Source organism: Coenobita brevimanus, chromosome 33 (genome assembly GCF_032717465.1).
Source record: "Coenobita brevimanus isolate Jiangsu-jjx chromosome 33, ASM3271746v2, whole genome shotgun sequence".
NCBI classification, from domain to species: Eukaryota; Metazoa; Arthropoda; class Malacostraca; order Decapoda; family Coenobitidae; genus Coenobita; species Coenobita brevimanus.
In genome coordinates this window covers 6449996-6469896 of record NC_136986.1, presented here as the reverse complement: position 1 = coordinate 6469896, position 19901 = coordinate 6449996, and the positions used below count along the sequence as shown (strand labels likewise).

The 19901-nt window shown below is 39.4% G+C and overlaps 1 protein-coding gene across 1 annotated transcript; it reads right to left on the bottom strand.

The window, feature by feature from the left end:
* Positions 1-4468: 4468 nt before the first annotated feature.
* LOC145395777 (ionotropic receptor 93a-like) lies at positions 4469-19379 on the bottom strand. Its single transcript, XM_080269314.1, has 9 exons — positions 19365-19379; positions 17890-18006; positions 17280-17512; positions 12524-12652; positions 11773-11944; positions 9561-9637; positions 7182-7356; positions 5575-5840; positions 4469-4607 (listed from the first exon to the last, which is right to left on the bottom strand). Exons 1-9 carry the CDS (start codon positions 19377-19379, stop codon positions 4469-4471), a joined length of 1323 nt encoding a protein of 440 aa, XP_080125440.1.
* Positions 19380-19901: the final 522 nt, after the last annotated feature.

Here is a 19901-nt window from a genome sequence, read left to right as displayed (position 1 = left end):
GCAGTGGACATTGCTGGACCTCTGCCATGCACTGAAAGAGGAAACCAGTATATATGTGTCACCATGGACCACTTCACAAAGTGGCCAGAAGCCTATGCCATCCCCGATCAAGAGGTCGCGACTGTTGCTCATTTGTTGGTTGATCAGTTTTTCTGTCGTTTTGGGATGCTGCAAGAGCTACATTCAGACCAGGGTAGAAACTTCGAGTCTGCTGTGTTCCGTGAATGCTGCAAGTTATTGGGGATCAAGAAGACCAGGACGATCCTGCTAAGGCCACAGTCAGATGGGATGGTGGAGAAATTCAACTGGACCCTAGGACAAGAACTGGCCAAGTACTGAATAGATGGACACAGAATGGGACCAAAAATTACCTACATTGTTGAAAGCATATCAGTCTGCATCCCATGAGTTTACCGGCTACACCCATGCAAAACTGATGTTGGGCCATGAGTTACGCATATCTGTTGACTTGTTAATGGAAAGACCGCCTGGTGAAGAGCTGCTTACAGACACCACCGACTATGCGAAGCACCTTCAGGAAAGACTGGCTGAGGTACATCATCAAGTGCGAGCCCTCAGGTATTCAGGAGAGGTGATGAAGTGCAAGTATGATGCAAAGGCAAGTGAAGTGAGTGTCAAGGATGGTGACCAAGTTTGGTTATACAGTCCTCAGCGAAAGAAGGGACAGTCACCAAAGCTGCAGAGGCCATGGGACAGGCCTTACACTTTGTTGGACCGCCTATCAGACGTAACATATCAGATTCGGGGAAGCAGGAAGTCTCCCCCAAAGGTGGTACACGTGAACCATCTGTGGCAGTACCATGGGCCAGGACAGTACAGCTGGGACGTCTCTAAGTAATCGTGCTCACCTGCAGCCGAGGATGTTGAGGAGGGCCAAGGAGCTGAAGTGCAAGAGGATGGTAACAGTTTCCCAAGCGAAGAAGTGAATCACAAAGCGGACCAAGACCTTCCAGGAGGAGTGGACTGTGTGGAGGAACAAGGATATCGTTTGAAGCGGTATGGAAGAAGACTTGATTAGCTGAAGGATTATTTTGTGTATAGTTAGATGTTTTCATTAGGATTAAGGTTTATGTTTGCATATACTGTGTAGTTTTGTCGGGACGACAAAGAACTAGGGAGGGGGTAGTGTTAAAAAGCAAGAATTGCCAGTTAGGTATTGCTACAGAGTTCTCGACGTTTCCTGATATTTACCGTAGGTTCCGGTACGAGTCAGAGTTACCACTTTGCCTGCAGTTTGTGAGCATATTTGTTTCGTAAGTTTTGCATAAATATTTGTGCTCTTTGTCATCAAGAATATTTTAGTTATGTGATTGTTAAATTATACAATTGATTTTAAGTTTCAATGCTAAATAATTTATAGTGTTATGTACTGTAAGAAAACTTGCATGTTTTGGTTGTCTCATAGTTGGTAACTGTGCTCTCTCTAGAATACACCAGGACTGTGGAAAAGTAGATCATTCTCGAACAAGGCAAGCTTATAAAATGATGGATAAGAGACTAGTTCAGGTTTAGTCGGTGTTCAGTTCAGTTTGAGTGTAGTGCAATGTCAGTGCAATGTCACTTTGTATAATTTCGGTACGTGTGAAAACAATGAGGTGTTGCCAAACAGTGAAATGTTTAGTAAAGTTTGTCAGCATTACCTGTGAAAATAGTAAAGTGTTGTCAAACATTAAGTGTAATTGCAGTCAGTAAAGGTTGTATAGCTCCAGTGCTTGTGAGATTATTGAAGTGAAGTTGGAAAGCATTCAGTAATTATTTGAAAAATAAAGACAGTGAACTTAAGAAGCCAGTTTTTATTCACCACGCCTGAGCTGATCTTGTGTACTGTACACCTAAGGCTGACCATAGGAAGAACAACTCACTGGGCAACGTCCTTCCTGTACTGTACTACTGCTGTTCGAGCCTGTGGCAGTGAGGGGTGGGGACGTAACGATATTAAAAAACATATGCCGGCTGACATTCTGCCATCGTTGATCAAATACACACAAAAAGTACTAGGCTTCTGCACATCCATATAGCTGCTATTTCCCGAAGGTTTGGTGAAAATTCGTCCACATCTTTTCGAGACGATGTTGGAATCAGATACATATACAGACACACAGACACAGACACTGGCAAAAATATTATCGTTCCACCTTGGTAAAGGCGGATGATAATACGGTTTAAGAAACTGACCCTAGGAGATAATAATCGTTATCTATTTGTGGCCGAGTTGCTAGAAAGGTGTTCTCATATCCCAACAGATGCAGACTTTACTGACCTGCTATAAGACCCGCTAACATGTCGAAACGTCAACCTTGCTAATACCAGTACACCAGTCCTGTGTCAGAGCCATAGCATGTTTTATACATGGATGGCGGATGTTAGCGCAGAATTGATAACATGTGAAGGTGTATGGAACAGTACATAATGGGACTGCTAGACTTCAAGGAATGGGATCTGGTTCAGACATGTTGTGAAAAATCGTGTTACTAAATTAGATTAATTTAAAATGCAATATAACGTACGGTATGTGATGTAGAACAAAAAATTCTAGTAAATAATTGATAATGCCAACACATTTTTTGTTTTCTTTTTCATTTGTTCATATACAATACAAAAGTTATTTTTTTCTACTCCAAATGTATATGTCAAAAGTTTAACATACATAAAAGAATCAAATTTATTCATGCAAGCATCCCAGTAACTTTAATTTTCATACCTCATTCATCGTATCTCCGAAATACCAAAAAATTATGTAACAAGTCGTCACCCATTTCTCCACTAAAATCTTCAGACGATATTATTACAAATGGCTCACGTGGTAAAGAGAATATCCTTACTTGTACATCTGCAAGAATTCCTACGTTGCAAGAACTGAACTAGAACGTCCCAGGACTAGAACTTGACTCTCCCGAAATTGCTTCACTTAAAATGCAGACTAGATACATACAATCCATCTTAGACAATTTACCAACAAACAAAGCTCCAGGCCCAGTTCGAGTTCCTCCAATTGTTTTGAAAAAGTGCTCCCCAGAACTTGCTTATGTTTCTAGCTAGATTATTCAGGCTATGCTTACGTATTTCTTCATTCCCTAATTCTTGGAAAGAAGCCAATACCAACCCAGTTCTGAAAAAAGGAAGTTCCTCTGACCCTTCCGATTACAGACCAATATCTATCATGTCTTCTCTTGCTAAACTATTTGAAATTGCATTGAATAAATGCAGAGTTAAATATATTGAATTCAACAACCAAGTTAGTGATAGGCAGTATGATTTTCGCCACGAAAGAGCTATTAATGATATACTCAGTCTCCTGACTCACACCATCCACAAATCAGTTGACCAACATGGAGAAACTGATGCAAAAAGCTTTTGATATTTCTAAAGCATTTGACAAAGTGTGGCAACAATCCATGTTATGCAAACTCCCTTGCGATGGACTAACATCTTTTGTTCCTCTGATTTCGTCACATCTCAGTGACAGAAGTATAAGAGTAAAAGTAGGTGACGTATATTCAAATATTCCTCAATGACCAATGGTGTGTGACAAGGATCAGTTCTGGCTCGAAACCTATTCCTAATTCATGTCATTCATACGTACATGACTCAACACTTCACAGTTCATTCACACTTAAAGACCCATTCACAAAGTTTATTATGTCTAACAACTGAGTACAGCCATCTCCATAAACCAAGACTTATCTAGGATCACTGAATGGGGACAAAATAACCTTGTCTCACTTAATGCTACCAAAACCAAATATTTACAGTTTACTAATACACAGATATTGCAAGATTCCTTTTTAATCTTCAATGCTACTAATATTTCTATCTCCAAAAGTATTGAAATTCTCGGTGTTTCACCTAGCAATAACCTCAGTTGGACCTCTCATGTCAGATCATTTGCTCAGAGAAACTTGGATTATTGTACAGAGTTCGTTGCGTCTTCACTGATGAGCAGTTTTCTATAGTTTATAAGAGTCATGTGTGCTCTCAGCTGGAATATTGCTCACCCTTGTGGAATGGATGTGGAAAGGTTGCACTAAAACAACTAGATAAAATTCAGAAAAAAGCTGTCACAATTACCAGTAACCCTGATATCACTGGTAAGAAGGAATATTGTCTCCCTTCTAATATTTTACAGATAGTTGTATGGGAAATTCTCAGACGAAGTTGCACCCATTGTGCCACCTCTCCATGCCTTCCCCTCTGCTACATGGGCATCTGGTAGCACTCATGAGTTGAATGTCACACTGCCATATTGCAGTACTTCCGCCTACCAGAAATCTTTTACTCCCTGAACTGCATCTCTTTGCAGCTTGCTTCCGCAGAGTTGTTTCCTCCCATACTTCAACCTACAGCTCTTCAAGACCAACTGTTAGATTTTTATGAATCAAGGACACCAGTAATTTGGTGTATGAATTTATTAAAAAGAATAAAAAGTATCACTGTAAGTAAAACCAACTCACTTCGTCTTCAGAGCTGCGTTGAGTCCGTCCATAATATCTACCCCGACTATCATGCTCCCAAGTTCTCTGTAGGCACTTGATTCAGAGTTTAAAAAGAACTTCTTGTATGTACCATTAGAAGATCTTATTGTCACCCTGTAACATGTGCAAAGAAAAATTGTTTAATTAGTATTACTACTAAGGCCCCTAGACTAACACAACACCAAACTTAACTTCAAGATGCTTTTATTTATTTTTTTAAACTTTAAAATTAGCATAAAATTGTCATATTTGCATCTCGAATACCAACTTGTGACAATAATTAAACACCAAAATATGACGCTAGTCACGAAGAATTGCTATGGAAAGAAAGTGAGGTACAGTATTGTCTCTTCCTGCCACTGAGTTTCGTGAAATAAGATACAATTGAAATCTAATAAAACTAAGGCAAGTCAAATTGAAAGAGCTAGAGTGTTTTCATTCGGTCTTTCTCTATACCTTTTATTACAACACATTCCTTGAATTTAATCTATTGCAGTATAGGAATAATAATAATAATAAAGTTACACAACTGCCTGAATATACGATAAGCAGTGAACTAAATAATTTCCAAGGTGCCACAGGATGTGCGGATCCAGTCCATGTATTAAGGCAGACAGTGGAGGAAGTATAAACGGAAGACTGTGACAGTGAAGTCTCTGGAGAACAATGTATGTGGAAGTGAATAAGGTTACGAGAGTGGAGAGCACAAAAGTAAAGAAAAAAATATAATAAAGCCGGAGATAAATACTGAGGGATGGAATATTTCAAGTATGGTCATGTGGATGGTGTATTACATGGTACTTGAGAACACCATTGATTGATTCTTTCAGTGTTGCCCTGTTTTTGAACAATCATGTCTGAAAGTAACGTATCAAAGGATTTGAATGAAACACCAGCTGCTGGGGGAAAACTAACTCACTGTGTGATGCGTTGGTGAATGAGGAGAAAAATAAAACTGAGACTTTAAGAACTCTGACGCAGTGATGGAGCAGTGATGAATAACCAAAGGGCCCAGCATTAACTTACATTTCAATTTCATTCAATACCTTTGCATCCAAACGTTTGTTCTTCGATATCTCACCTGTCAACTACTTTGACTAGCTCCTCAACTGTCTCTGGTCTGGGTGGCGGCCTTGGGAGGGTGAGGGAAGTGATGAGGCTGGCTCGATATGCTGTGCCCACCACTACACCGAAGAACAACCAAGTGCCGACCAGGATGTGGTTGGACTGGCTGGTTGAGAGGCGTCCGTACAGTCCCTGGCCCAACAGGGTGCCCACAGACTCCAGCACCACCAAGCCAGTACTCAGCACTCCATGCCGCGCTTGCCATGTTTTTCTCTTTGTAATCTGTAAAACATACATATACTATGATATACATATACAATGATATGAGTGCGTAGCTGTTTATTGTGTCACGGGGCAAGCAGTGATGTTTCGGACAGTGAATGGTTTTGATAATACCAGTCATAAAAGAAAGTGCACCTTCACGCATCTGCTACCGTCAGGAAGACACAATTCTGATGAGGTCATTCGCGCCATTTTTTTGTGGAGCTGCTTCGTATAGCCTATCCAGTTTCGTAAAGTAATTTTGATCTTTTTCTGCTTTTCATAATGTAACTTTTCGGCTACATATAGCACGCTCTAAAATATTGAAAATGTTTTGGAATAGTCAGATATTGTTAGGCCTATAGTGAAGGTACGATGTATTATTCATTTTTTTAAAGTTCATTTGATTAGGAATGGCTCAAGTTCTTCGCCAAAATAGGCAGACCAAAATAAAAGTGTATAAAAGGAGAATTAATTAACACTTCCAAGCTATGGTCTCAAGAAATCAATAAGTGTTAAGTAGCCTAGCACATACATGACAGTGGTGGCTGTACTACAGGCTCGAGGTGGAAGTAACAATGCAAACCCATTTTTTACTCACCTGTACCATAAATATAAATTCCAGCAAAAGTGTTTAAGGATAAATTGTATAAATACAGCAATTTATATTCTTTTATTTCTTATTGCATGAATCTAACATCGTCGAAGAAGAGTCTTTGTACTTATAGCTGTAAAATGAAACTAATATTTTCCATTATATTTCTTTATCGCTCATACTGATTATCACCCGTGAGCCTCATGTTAAACACTCACTTGAACCTGTCGTCTGGAGTTAACTGGAAAAGATAATAGAATTAACCTGACCAAGGGAGTGTTCATGGTACCAGAATAATCAACTGTCTCCATTGACATTCACCTAAATAAAAGTCATATACTGTTGGGTCATGTTATATAAAAGAAAAGAACAAGAAAACGCGACCATGAGAGGGTTAAATGCATCATTGTCCTCGTTGAGTATAAAACAATGAAGAACAATGGCAATAGACAAATGTGGGCACCATACTGGCCTTTGCTAAAACAAAGAACCATATTGTGTTTCGCTAGAGTAAAGCACATTTGTGTAAAAATCCTGAAAGAGGTGAACAGAAGCACCTGCCTTATGGAAATATATTTACGCGTGTGACTAACGCTGGAAGACGGCCCCGGGCTGCTAATTGAGAAAGTCCCATAACTAAATTATGTTGATAAACAACAAGAACAACAACAACAACAACAATAATAATAATAATAATAATAATAATAACAAAGGGAACCGTTTTCTGCTGCCTGTTATTACTAATACTGGATGCTGCCGTGACTGACCACTTGCATGTTTACCTTGACAAGTGTGAAGCTGACAGTCAGCGCACAAGCCAAGACACCGATCCACACTTGGCCACTCAAAGGGTAGTAGAAGCTCAGCCAACTGGGTGTTATGACCGGCGTGGCCATGGCGAATTTAGCAGCACTTTGATCAAAGGAGAAAGTCAAATCCCATCTGGAAACATTGTTGGAAATAAAGAGGCCACGTTTGTAGATGTTATAGCCATTTGTTACATCCAGCCATAGGAGGGAAATTGGTCTCGGGTAATAATAATAATAATAATAATAATAATATAACAATAATAATAATTAAGAATGAAAGTAAAGCATTCGGAATACGAATGCGAATCGCCCACCAGAATATGTTGTTGGCCAAGTCCAAAATTTTGGCCATATCTTGATATGCTGAAGGTTTGATTTTGTTAGCTCAAGACGTTTATGAGAAATGATTGTGCCAAAGGCGGGCTATAAATAATTCTTGATTTTTGGCAGCCATGTTTCTGACCTAAACCTTGACCCAGAGTGACCATTTTCGAACTCGTCCAAGATTTTGACCATATCTTGATACCCTGAAGGTTTAATCGCTCAAGCCGTTCAAGAGATATTATGGTGCTAAAGGAGGGTGATAAAAAGTAGTTCAACTTTGGCAGCCTTTTTGGTGACCATGTCATTGACCCCGAGTGCCCACTCTCGAACTCGGCCAAGATATTGGCCATATCTTGAGGCCCTGAAGGTTTCATGTTGATAGCTCAAGCCGTTTATGAGATATAATGGGAACACACACACACACACACACACACACACACACACACACACACACACACACACACACACACACTGAGGCAGGGAAAAACATTATTTCTCTGCCTCGTAAGGTGGGCGATAACTAGAGGCCCTCCTAACGGGGGAATCACACCAGCTGCGAGCCGATACATACCTAGCGCGGCTCGGAATATGACCTTGGCCTACTTTCACCAATTTCGAACTCGTAAATTTTCATCCCTGCTACACACCTGAAAAATTTCGTGGTAATATCTTGAACGGTTGCAAAGTTTTCATGGTAACAGACACACAGACCTTGACCTACTTTCACCAATTTCGAACTCGTAGAAGATTTTCATCCCTATTACATACCTGCAAAATTCTGTGATGATAACCTGAGCGGTTGCGTTGCGAAGATATCGTGTTTACAGACGCACATACCTATTTTCACCAATTTCAAACTTGTAGGATATTTTCATCCCTTCTACTCAACTGTAAAATTTTGTGATGATATCTTGAGCAGTTGCGAATTTATCATGGAAACAGACACATAGAGTTTGACCTACTTTCACCAATTTCGAAATCGTGATCGATTTTTTTTTTATCTACGAGTACTACAGACCTGTAAACTTTTGTAATATCTTGAATTGTTACGAAGTTATCGTGCCAACAGAAACACGGACTGAGGGGCAGAAAGACGGACAGATTGAAAACAATACCAGCATCGTTATCGCTAATTTTATTATTATTATTATTATTATTACAGCTGAAACTGAAGTCCCATCTGGGAACAGCTAGTACCGGAATATTACTGTTATATATATATATATATATATATATATATATATATATATATATATATATATATATATATATTTTTTTTTTTTCCAGCTTGCTCCATGCATACCCTCCAGATCATTTCCTTTACCATCGAACATTGTCAGACTACAGAAGCTATGGTATATTATTTACAAGTCCATCATCATCTTCCCATCCATCTATCCTTCCCAGTTCTGTTTATTATGTTGGGAAGACGAAAATAACCAAGAATTAGGCACACGAAATATATTTTCCTCATAGATGAATATACAGTATAGTCCTTCTTGAACGCACTGCCGGCATATAACATGATGGTACTGACATTTTTCTTCATCTGCTGAAATGAGATTCTTTTTAAAGGATGAGTTAACTGAGCCAGTTTCTAACCCCTTCATTATGGGATGGACTTTCTTAGGCTTACTAATGTTGCACAGTAACATAAGTGAACCAAAAGAAGTGTATTTATTGTGAACAAGCAAAAGAAGGAAATATGTGCAGACTTCAATTCCACATATGTAGGCAGTCAGTAGAAGAATGCTCCTGACTTCTGTGCACTGACAGGTTCATTTTCTAGTTACCTCAATTAAGCCAGTAAAACAAAATTCAAATATTATTTTCCTTATCACTTACATTATTTATAATTAATAAGACACTAAGCAATTTCAAATTAGGCTATTTCTATCTTTTCACGATGTATAGCTTTACTTTGCTGCATAAAACTATCTGCAATTCTACCGGATTATCAATAAAAACAATGAACACTGCAGAGCAAAGGTTACTCTTAGCTTAGAATCTCACCTCTCTAGTTCTTGAGGAATAACACCATATACCACAGTTGCCATGAATGATTTACGAATCTGCACCTGATCTGTTACCTGCAAGTAAATATAACATTAAAATAAAAAAAAATGAAAGCCCAGTTGATGTTTTTCTCTAGTGTGTCATTTTTACCATAAACTCTTTCAGGGAAATGTTTTGAACTAAAAGTTATGATGTAGCATTCCTTAAAGCTTACCAGCAAGATGCCCTTCCTAATTCGAAAGAAACTGATCATTTTAGTGCATAATAAAGTACGAACCAAAGGTTCCAAGTATAATACTGTACTGCTCTTCCTAGGAAGAACTAAAAAAAAAAAAAAAAAATCATCACGTTTATTTCGAGATATCTGGATCGAACACATTGTTTAAAAGTTTAGAGATCATAGGCATTATGAAATACAGAATGACGACAGTTCCTAATTTGATTATATGTATACATGAGGACTGAGAATACCAGGTAACTCTTGCAAGCAAGAGCTGGACAGGAAAGGGGACAAGGGTTCCCTGCCTGTCGAATGCTATATGGCTTCCGTAACTGGGGAGGGACAGAGGCATTCACTTCAGAAGAGTAATGATCTTTGAAATGTCAGTAAAATATAGCAGGATATGCAACGCTTCAGTTGAAGTGCGAGAAACACAATGCCACAAAGAAGCAGAGGGGTGGCGGCGGGAAGTTATTCCTTTACCACCACTTTGTTTTGAATACGAGAGAGAGAGAGAGAGAGAGAGAGAGAGAGAGAGAGAGAGAGAGAGAGAGAGAGAACTCCTTACGGAGTCAAAATTATCCTTTGGTCAAAGTCAGCAAACTGTCCAGGGATAATGGACGAGCTATGACAATTTTCTTTTTAATTTCTAGTTTTACCAGTTAGTGAATAGTCAAGATGAAACACAAATTATTGCTTTCGGTACCTAAGTTTTTTTTTTTTAAATAAATCTGATATCCTGTAAATAATAAGACATTTAACAACATCCTGTAAATAATGAGATATATATCAAAGGAGAGTCGAAAGAAACCCATCGGTGCACATCAAACAAGAAAAAACGACGTCATTCACAAACAGTGGTGCACTATGGTTGAAATTATCTATGTACATACTGGGGGTTCATAAGACACCAAATAGGATATCTCTGGGGTTTATCATGCAGTTTTAGGTGGCACTGACGAGACCGATGCCAGCGATAGTTTGTACTGTACGTTTCTGATCGACATCGATCACCACTGAGCGCAGTGGAGAGGTTAAAGTACTGTTTCAGTATGATTACTTTATTTATTTGTTTTGCCTATCGACCATTGGGGCCGGAGCCCCTGGTCATTAAGGCAAAATTATATATATATATATATATATATATATATATATATATATATATATATATATATGTACACACACACATCCATACGTGGGAACATACACACTTTCATGCACCCGTACATATTATAATAGTTTTTATTTTATTATTTTTTGTATTTGTATTTTTATTATCATTTTTTTTTAACCTTATATTACTTATAAACTAAAATGCCTAATCTAAATACCCTAAAACTAATCACCTAACAGACAAATCGCTAACCAATACTAAATCCTAAGAGACAAATAACTAGACCTACACTAATGGTAAAAAAGCCACGACCATGAGAACACCATCGACTGCAGATATGTAATGCATTTCTACATTACATACCTGCACTCATCACCTGGTGACTGTCAGTCGAGGCACAACCTAATATAGGGGACATCAATATATGAAAGGGAACCAGACGAGTCAGGAACATTTCCACATACGTCAGCTGTCGTTCCTAATTAGAATAACTTAAGCAAGATGGTAATATGATTGCACATTTCATCTAGCATGATACTGTAGAACACTGATATGCTGGTGCTGAGTTTGAATAACACCTTAATTTAAAAGAGATGACATGTTATTTGAAATTAGGTTTCTGGCAGTAGCAGCCAAAATGAGATCAAATCCAAACCCTTGCAGTGAATACTTTCTGAATATTAAATTAGTGCAAAACAATGTAGTTTCTATAGAGACTGCATTTTAAATAATCGCTGACATAAGAGAAAGGGCTACGAAATACTGCAAAACGATGCTGATATTATATTCGAATGTAATATTCATATTAATTACTTTATAACAGTAACAGATAATAACAGCAAAAGATTGAATTTAGAGAAGTATATAATACGCACCTCTTTCCAACTGCGTGAAGGAAGGACACGGAAACTAAAGTTCAAGGCCTGGGCAACTGCAACCAGCTGGTTGTAGTCAGTGCCTGAGTACGTGGTGGTGTTGCCATCGATGGACTCTTGCCAGAAGGGTTCACATGTAAACGCCGTCACATTTATCGTCGCGCCATAGAAACTGCCAAAAATAACGAAATATTCTGAACGCACAGAAATTACAGTGAAACATTAGGTGGAAGTGACTCTTTTTCAGCATATGATAATCCTGTAGGAATAAAGGCTACTGCGTGTAATTCAAAGCAAGTATAGGTACTGTATGACACATTTTTATCTATTACAGGATTAATGTAACTGTTTCTCAGCTCGATGTTCTCTTTGATTACATTAGCTATAACATGCATAGTGTCAGCTACAAATTATACCTGTTTTACACTAATTTACACTAGATTTTCAACCTTTCACAACATATTTCACATACCTCAGATGCAGAAAAATTCAAAGCTGTGTCAACTTCATTTCCATAACACTTTCTCATGACTAGCACCATACTCTAGTGTTAATCTCTAGTTAAACCCATTCAAGACGAAGAGATGACAGTTTTAAGCCAGGTTAGAATGAAATGGGTATAGTCCAGTGTATACTCGTGAGTAATCTAGATACATGACTTATATGTTTCCAGTTTTGTAATGCCCAGTAATTTCAGCAGAGTACATAAGACACTCCAGTTCTGAAATGGCCTGTAATCTGTACACATTACTTGGTGTATTTCGCCGGGAAAAGGGTGGGAGGTGTGAGACAGCGTAGACCTGATGTGGGGGTCCAGGAAGCCACTTGCAGCACCCGGGCACCGTCAGGACTATACGGCAAGTGAACCAACATGCTGTACCTGCACAATACGTTTATAGTTTTCAGATAGAATCAATTATCTTTATTCATTCGACAGTTCAAGGGTGTAATTTATCATTTCTTATAGCTAATGAAGGGAGAGTTTCACGTAGTCTTTAGAAGAACTCTTGTATCTTATCGAAGCTATAATCTAACCCATTCGTTAAGGAAAGTATAACTAACCCCTAAGACTAAAAATTTTCTCGTTAATTAAATTTTCTGGCTGTAGCAGGAATGAACGAAAACAATAATGTATGAAGTTATTTCCGTGTATACTCTTCATCATATACTGCAGGGCCGTTTTATCTGTCTTGGATGTTTTCAAGTAATATATCTTGTCCAGTTAATTGCTTACTACGGTGACTCATCAGCCATTGATTCTATATACTCTCCACTGTTTTTATCTCGCCGAAACAAAGTAGTATTCAGGGTTTCTCACGGGATAAAGGCCACTTACTCTATACTGTTCATTTTTACTTGGGCAAATATTATAATCTCTCCATATCGAATGCTAAGCTACATCTAGATATCAGCACTATGATATGTTGCTGGTCATGAAAAGTGTCATAGAAAGGAAGTATAACCGCAAAACAGTTGTTGTGCCACTTAGCTGTGTGAAATACAATGCAAAAGGAAAAAATCTGGGACAAATTATAATGAAAATATAATGATCATATAGACTGCACAAGTAATAATATCATTGTGCATTGTTCTTTCTTCAATCCAATAAAGCTTTGAACTACCAACTCAGCACTGGACAGCAGGTGTTTATTCAGTGTGGAACTCCGGCTACGATTTCCTTGGACTTGTTGGAAGGTTTAGAGGGTTGGCAGATACTATTGCTCAAAAGTGTACGTGTATATTTGCCACCTAAATATTGCAGCGTTAACTCTTACAGTAGAGAGTTGGACAGAAAAGGGATGAGAATTTGTTGCTCAGCAGGTTCTATGCGCCCGCCGTAGTGGTTGAGGGATGCAAGCAGACAGTTTAGATGAGCAATGACCATTGAAGTACCGATAAAACAAGAGATAAAGGTGCAACAGTACAGCGAAAATACAGAGGTTGAAGGGAGCTAGTAAAAAGAGGAGAGCTGATGAGACTAAAAGCTTTTGACTCTACCATGTTGAGAAGAGTTGTATATGTGGAGCCTCCCCACACATGAGAGTTGTGCTTTACACAAGGGGTGAATGAAACCCGTGTATAAAGTCAACAACTGTGCAGGGATAAAGAAAGCACGGAGTCGGTTTAGCACACCTAATCTCTTGGAAGCAGATTTTACAAGAGAGGTAATACATTCTTTCCATGATAAATCCCGAGAGAATGAATTCCAAGTATGTTTTAAGATGGTGCAGGATTAAGCTGGATATTGTTGAAAATTTGAGGGTAGTCCTGTGGAATATATTGTCGGGTTGATAGATGTAAGAACTGAGCTTTTGATGTATTAAAAACAACAAGATTACATCCAGTCAGAAATATAATCCAAGTCAGATATCAGGTGTGTCATAGCCTCATCCCTTATTTCTTGAAGTAAGTGTTGATATAAACCCTGTGGGAAGTGAATGGAAAGGTTGAGGGTGGAGTCATCAGCGTATGAGTGCATAGGGTTAGATGTACAGCTTAGGTCATCGATGAACAAAAGAAAGAGAGTTGGTGATAGGACAGAGCCCTGAGGAACACCACTATTGACAACTCCAGGAGAAAACGGTGACCGACTATAGCAGCAGCTATAGGACGACCGGATAAGAAGCTAGAGATAAATGAACAGGTAGAGGGATAGAAACCTTAAGAAGGCGGTTTGGAAATTAAAGATTTGTGCCAAACACGATCGAAATTCTTTGAGATGTCAAGTGCAATGGCAAAGCTTTTGCCAAAGTTCCGAACGGAGGAATAATAGGAGTCTGAAGGGTAGATGAGAAGACCGCTAGTGGAGAATCCCTGGCGGAACCCATATTAACGATCGGGAAGATGGTTGTGACAGGGAAGATGCTTTAACAAATTTTTGTTTAAGAATAATCTCAAAACCCTTTGAAATACATGCTGTTAAAGCAATTACAGTAACATCCTGTATTTGTAAGTGTTTAAAACTATTCTGTAATAAAAAAAAATGATAAAGCACCTCCCATATCATAACATTCTCTGATTGTCATTAGGGGCTCAGGCAGGGGTGCTCCACTGGCTATCTTTTCACCTTCCTTTAAGACTCTTGGTCATCCTCCTTTCTGGACTTCGGTGAAAGATTTGACATTGAACTTGACATTTCAAAGGCTTTCGGTTGAGTCTGCCATAAATCTAAAATTCACGGCCCTGTTACGTTTTCAGTCCTATCTGTGACTTATCTCTAGTCGCTCTATAGCTGCTGTTGTAGACTGCCACTGTTCTTCTCCTCGAGCTATCAATAATGGTGTTCCTTAGGGCACTGGCCTGTCACTAACTCTCTTCTATTCATCAATGGCCCACTAAGGTTTACATGTAATCTTAGTCACTCATATGCTGATGACTTTAGTATTCACCTTTCCATCTACTTCCTCCAGCGGCCATCTCAACAATTACTTCAAGAAACAAGAGAGGAGGCTATGGCACAATTAATATCTGTCTTGGCTCATATCTCTGATTCGGGTAAAAGTAATCTTGTTTTTAATGCATCGAAAACCCAGTTCTTACATCTTTTGACCCATTAAAATGTACAATGGGAATATCCTTGAATTAAATTTTATCAATACCCAACTCAATCCTGCATCATCTTTGAACATACTTGGGGCTTCATTTTCTCAGGATTTATCTTAGAAATATCATACTACCTTCCTTTATAAAATCTGCTTCAAAGTGATTAGGTGAGCAATGTTGACTCTATACCTTCTTTACCCCTGCACAGTTGTTGACTTTAAACAGGGGTTTTATTTGCTCTTGTGCACACCACTACTTTAATGTGTGGGAAGGCGCCCCACGTACAGCAAGGTGGAGTCAACGACTTTTCTTCTCATTAACTCTCCTCTTCTTAATGACTCCCTTCAAACCCCTATCTCTTTGCCGTGCTGTTGGAGCTTTGTTTCATTTCTATTGTTAATTCAATGGTTATTGGCCCTTTGAATTATCTGCTTGCATCCCTCAACCACTGTGGCAGGCAGGTAGCACTAGTATAGACGCAAACTACTATCCCTTTTCTGCCCAACCCTCTAATGCAAGAGTTAACTGTTAATGCCAGTCCTTTATGTGTGCAGCAGGTCACCTCTAGAACTGTCTTCCTCTGTCTGTATTCCCTACTGCCTATGACATCCAGTCTTTTAAACGCAGTGTGTCCAAGCATCTTGAATAGATCCTCAATTTGGGAATATTATCGTGTATTTATTATTGCTTAGAGGAAGCAGTTTGCAGGCTTGTAGCATTTATTTTCTTTTTCTTGCATTAAGAAACAAGAATTGCTGCAATATAGTGCATCATACATGAAAACTGGATTTGTTGTGATAGTAAACTAGCATTTTTTGTGTGCAGTTCCTCTCGTGCAATAAGAACTTAGCCAAATAATTGCTTAAAGAAATATGTGCATCAGAAATGGACATGACCACAGGGATAGCTCAAGTGATCTTGTGCGACTCAGAAAACTCACTCGCAGAAACAGTAAAAGCAATTGTAATGGTTAGTCATGTGTAATAAACCTTGGCATTTCTTTTCTCACTCCCATCCAACACACTGTAATGCACACTGTCACTCTGAATAAAAAGGAAAAACTGGGTAAATTAGCTGATTTAGCCAAACTTAGAAGGGGTGATAATTCACTCAAGTGACGGTGGCCTGGGGCAGTGGAGAGGAGTGTGAAGGACAAGTCGGGCAAGGGGGAGCATGAGTGTATGCGAGCATGGATTCCCTCTTTTTCCCAGGCCGGGGCGTGGGCTGTAACTACCAGCTCACCCCCGTACGAAAACATCCTTTCTTGACTCCCCAAATTACCTCCCTTCATCACCTCCTACCTCCACAATTCCTTCACCTAGAGCCGACCTGTGGATACTTACAATGGAAAGATGAAAGACAAATGAATAATATGGTCTTTAATTGAAAGTTCAATGTGCTGTCATAATGCAGATGTGACTGGTTGGCATACCCTACTTTCAAGAAAAAAATAAATTAATGAAGGGCTTGTCTTGTAAGATCCCCAAGGTTTAGGGATTAGTACTGAAGTGAGCGTAATACTTGGGTAACTACAATCTGAAGCTGTTGAAGATAATATATAATAATGAACAGGAGTGGTACCGATGGTGACTGAAGCCCTGTTTAGGGGGCTTGAGTAGATCTACATTTTTTGTAGATTGGTACTGTAGGACAGGTAGCGCTGACAATTTATTTAAGATTTTGGTTAGAAACTCTTTGTGAGGCACAGGAGGCTAAAAAGGGTTGCGTGAGCTGAGACAAATGATTAGAAAAGATTAGAATATTTAAGTGTTGAAGAAGTGTGGGTGTAGTACACAAGGTCAAGATTAATATAAACTTGGCAAAGGATTTAATGAATGTTATTTTTATGACAGTTAAAAAAAAAGGTAAGCACACGGCTCTTTCAAATACATGTCATCCTACAAAACAACTAGAAATTAAGATTTTGGCATTAGAGGTACGTTTTTGGTTGCTGAATAATTTACCGTTTTTCAGATGCTGAGGTTTCATCATTTACAACTACGGTGTTCATCATGGAAAATGTCCAGTGGGAAACGAGTAGAGCCTCGAGGTCTTTCCTGGGCAGGCGAGTGACTACCAAAAGCCTCGTCGACCACACCAGGAGGCGGCCATTGAGGGACCAATCGGCGAAGGCAGTGAGGAAGGCTGGGTCGTCACTCACCACCATCACCATCAAGCACCACGACACCTGCCGCAGCTGCTGATGTCACAGTGGTACAGGTTAGCTGTGTGACCTAACTGCCTCAACAGTAATGAGATTGACCAACCCACCTCAGCATTATTGTGAGAATAACCTACCCACCTCAGCAGTGCAGTGAGACTGACCTACCCGCCTCTGCACTAATGTGAAAGTGACCTATACGCCTTGCCAGTAATGTGAAAATTGCCTACCCACCTCATCAGTAATGCGAGAGTGAACTACCCCCCAAAGCAGTAATGTGAGAGTCACGAACCCACATCATTAGTAATAAGATACTACCTGACTCCCTCAAGAGTTATGTGAGAGTGACCTACCCCCCACAACAGACGTGTTAGAGTGACCTTCCCACCTGAGCAAATGTAAGAGTGACCTACCCGACGAGCCTGGATGACCACCGGGGAGAGCTGTGCCTGCGTCACGTTAGCGTCATGGCCGTCCACACCCACCTCAAACACACCCACACCCCGTGCCGCTCCAACATCACCAATACTCTAATAAAAAGTAGTATATAATGATGCAGAGTAAATTAGTTTTCACAGGGTTAAGAAGCCGGCAAGCAAAGTATATCATTACTTTAAAATTTCTTCCCAATTATCTACTGTATCTATCTATACTCAGACGTCTCAATCCCGCAAAGGAAGGCAACAAACAAATCGATTCAATGTCGCTGTTTCCCGGCCATTTTGTTGCCTTCCCTCAGCTCTAACCTCCTCTCTCATATATCTCTCCACTTCATCCCTTCATCTCATCCTTGGTCTCCCCCTCCCTCTTCCAACCCTCACCTTTACTCACATACACTCTCCTTATCAGGCTCTCTCTCTCCATCTTCTCCACATGACCAAACCACCTCCGTGTATTTCTTCTAACGTTTTTTATCACATCCACATCCACACCACAATGTTCCTCCACTTTCTCATTTGTCAGTCTGTCTTTCCATGTAATTCCACATGCTTCTCTCAAATAACTCATTTCCACTGCTGTCACCCTTGACTTGTGCCCTTTCAACAAGGTTCAAGGTTCACTTCCATGCGTTAGATTTGGTATAACAATTCTGTCATACAGAGGCTTTTTTTTTACCTCCATGCCCACTTCCCTATTCTGTATCACTGTTTTCTAAGAATCAGGGACCTTCCTTCCCTGTTGTTCCTTTTCGTGGACTTCATCCTCTAAATTTCCATCCTTACTCATCACACTACCCAAGTACTTTAATGATCTCACATTTTCCATTTCCTCATCATTCAGTCTCACTGTGCATTCAGTGACTTCTTTTCTTTCGAAGATCACAACTTTACTCTTCCCTGCATTCACCTTTTGGTTCCGTTTCTTACACATTCTTAGAAACTCAGTCACCAAGCCTTGTATTTCTCCTTCGTCGGCACTTAACAATACAGTATTATTTCCAAACAGTAGAACAGGAAGTTTGCAAACGCTGACTTTTCTTACTAGGACCTCTCCAACATCCACTGCCCTACCTTGTATCTCTTGTATAACTCCGTCCATATACAGATTCAACTACCGTGGATACATAATAAAGCTTTGTTTCAATCTAACATTGAGAGAGAAAAATATGCCCAGTTCACCATCCATACGTACTGAAGCATTAGCTCCCTCATACAGACTCTTCACGGCATTCAACAGCTTCCCACTTACTCCATATATTCTTAATATTGTCCACATTCCTAGTCTATCCACTCAGTCATATGTTTACTCCAGATCCATGAAAGTCATACAACTTCTTTCCCTTTGTTGAAACTTTTCGTCATAGGACGAATATCTGATCAATATAATTTCATTTCTTCCTAAAACCTTCCTGTTCTTCTCTAACTTATTGTTCTGTTATTTACCTAACCCGGTCAATAAGCATGCTGCAATATAATTTTCCTATTTCACCTTGAAGACAAATACTACTAAGATTACCACACACTTCTTTTTCCCATTTTCCTTTATACAGGGGAATAATTGTACCTGACTTTCAGTCCTCTGAGACTACCTTCCACCCACGCCAGTCTGCACATCTTCCATATCCACTTTACTACTATCTCTCCCCCATACTTCAGCATTTCACCACACACTCCATCAATTCCTGGGGTTTCCCCATTATGGCTTTCTTCATTGCTTCCACCACTTCCATCCTACTGATCATTTCCTCCCTCATCTCCCTCCTCGTCCTAACTACTCCACAGTCACTTATACTCGCAGTTGTTTCATTGCCTGTGTTTAACAATTCCTTGCGGTGTTCTCTCAGTCTGTTCACTTTTTCTACCTTCTCTTCTAGCAATCTACCATTTTTACCTTCCACTCCCCTACTTTCTTCTTTATCATTCTAACTCTCTTTACCTCCTTCCTAATAATCAAGGTATTTTTTACAGTATAGTAATGTCTTTGA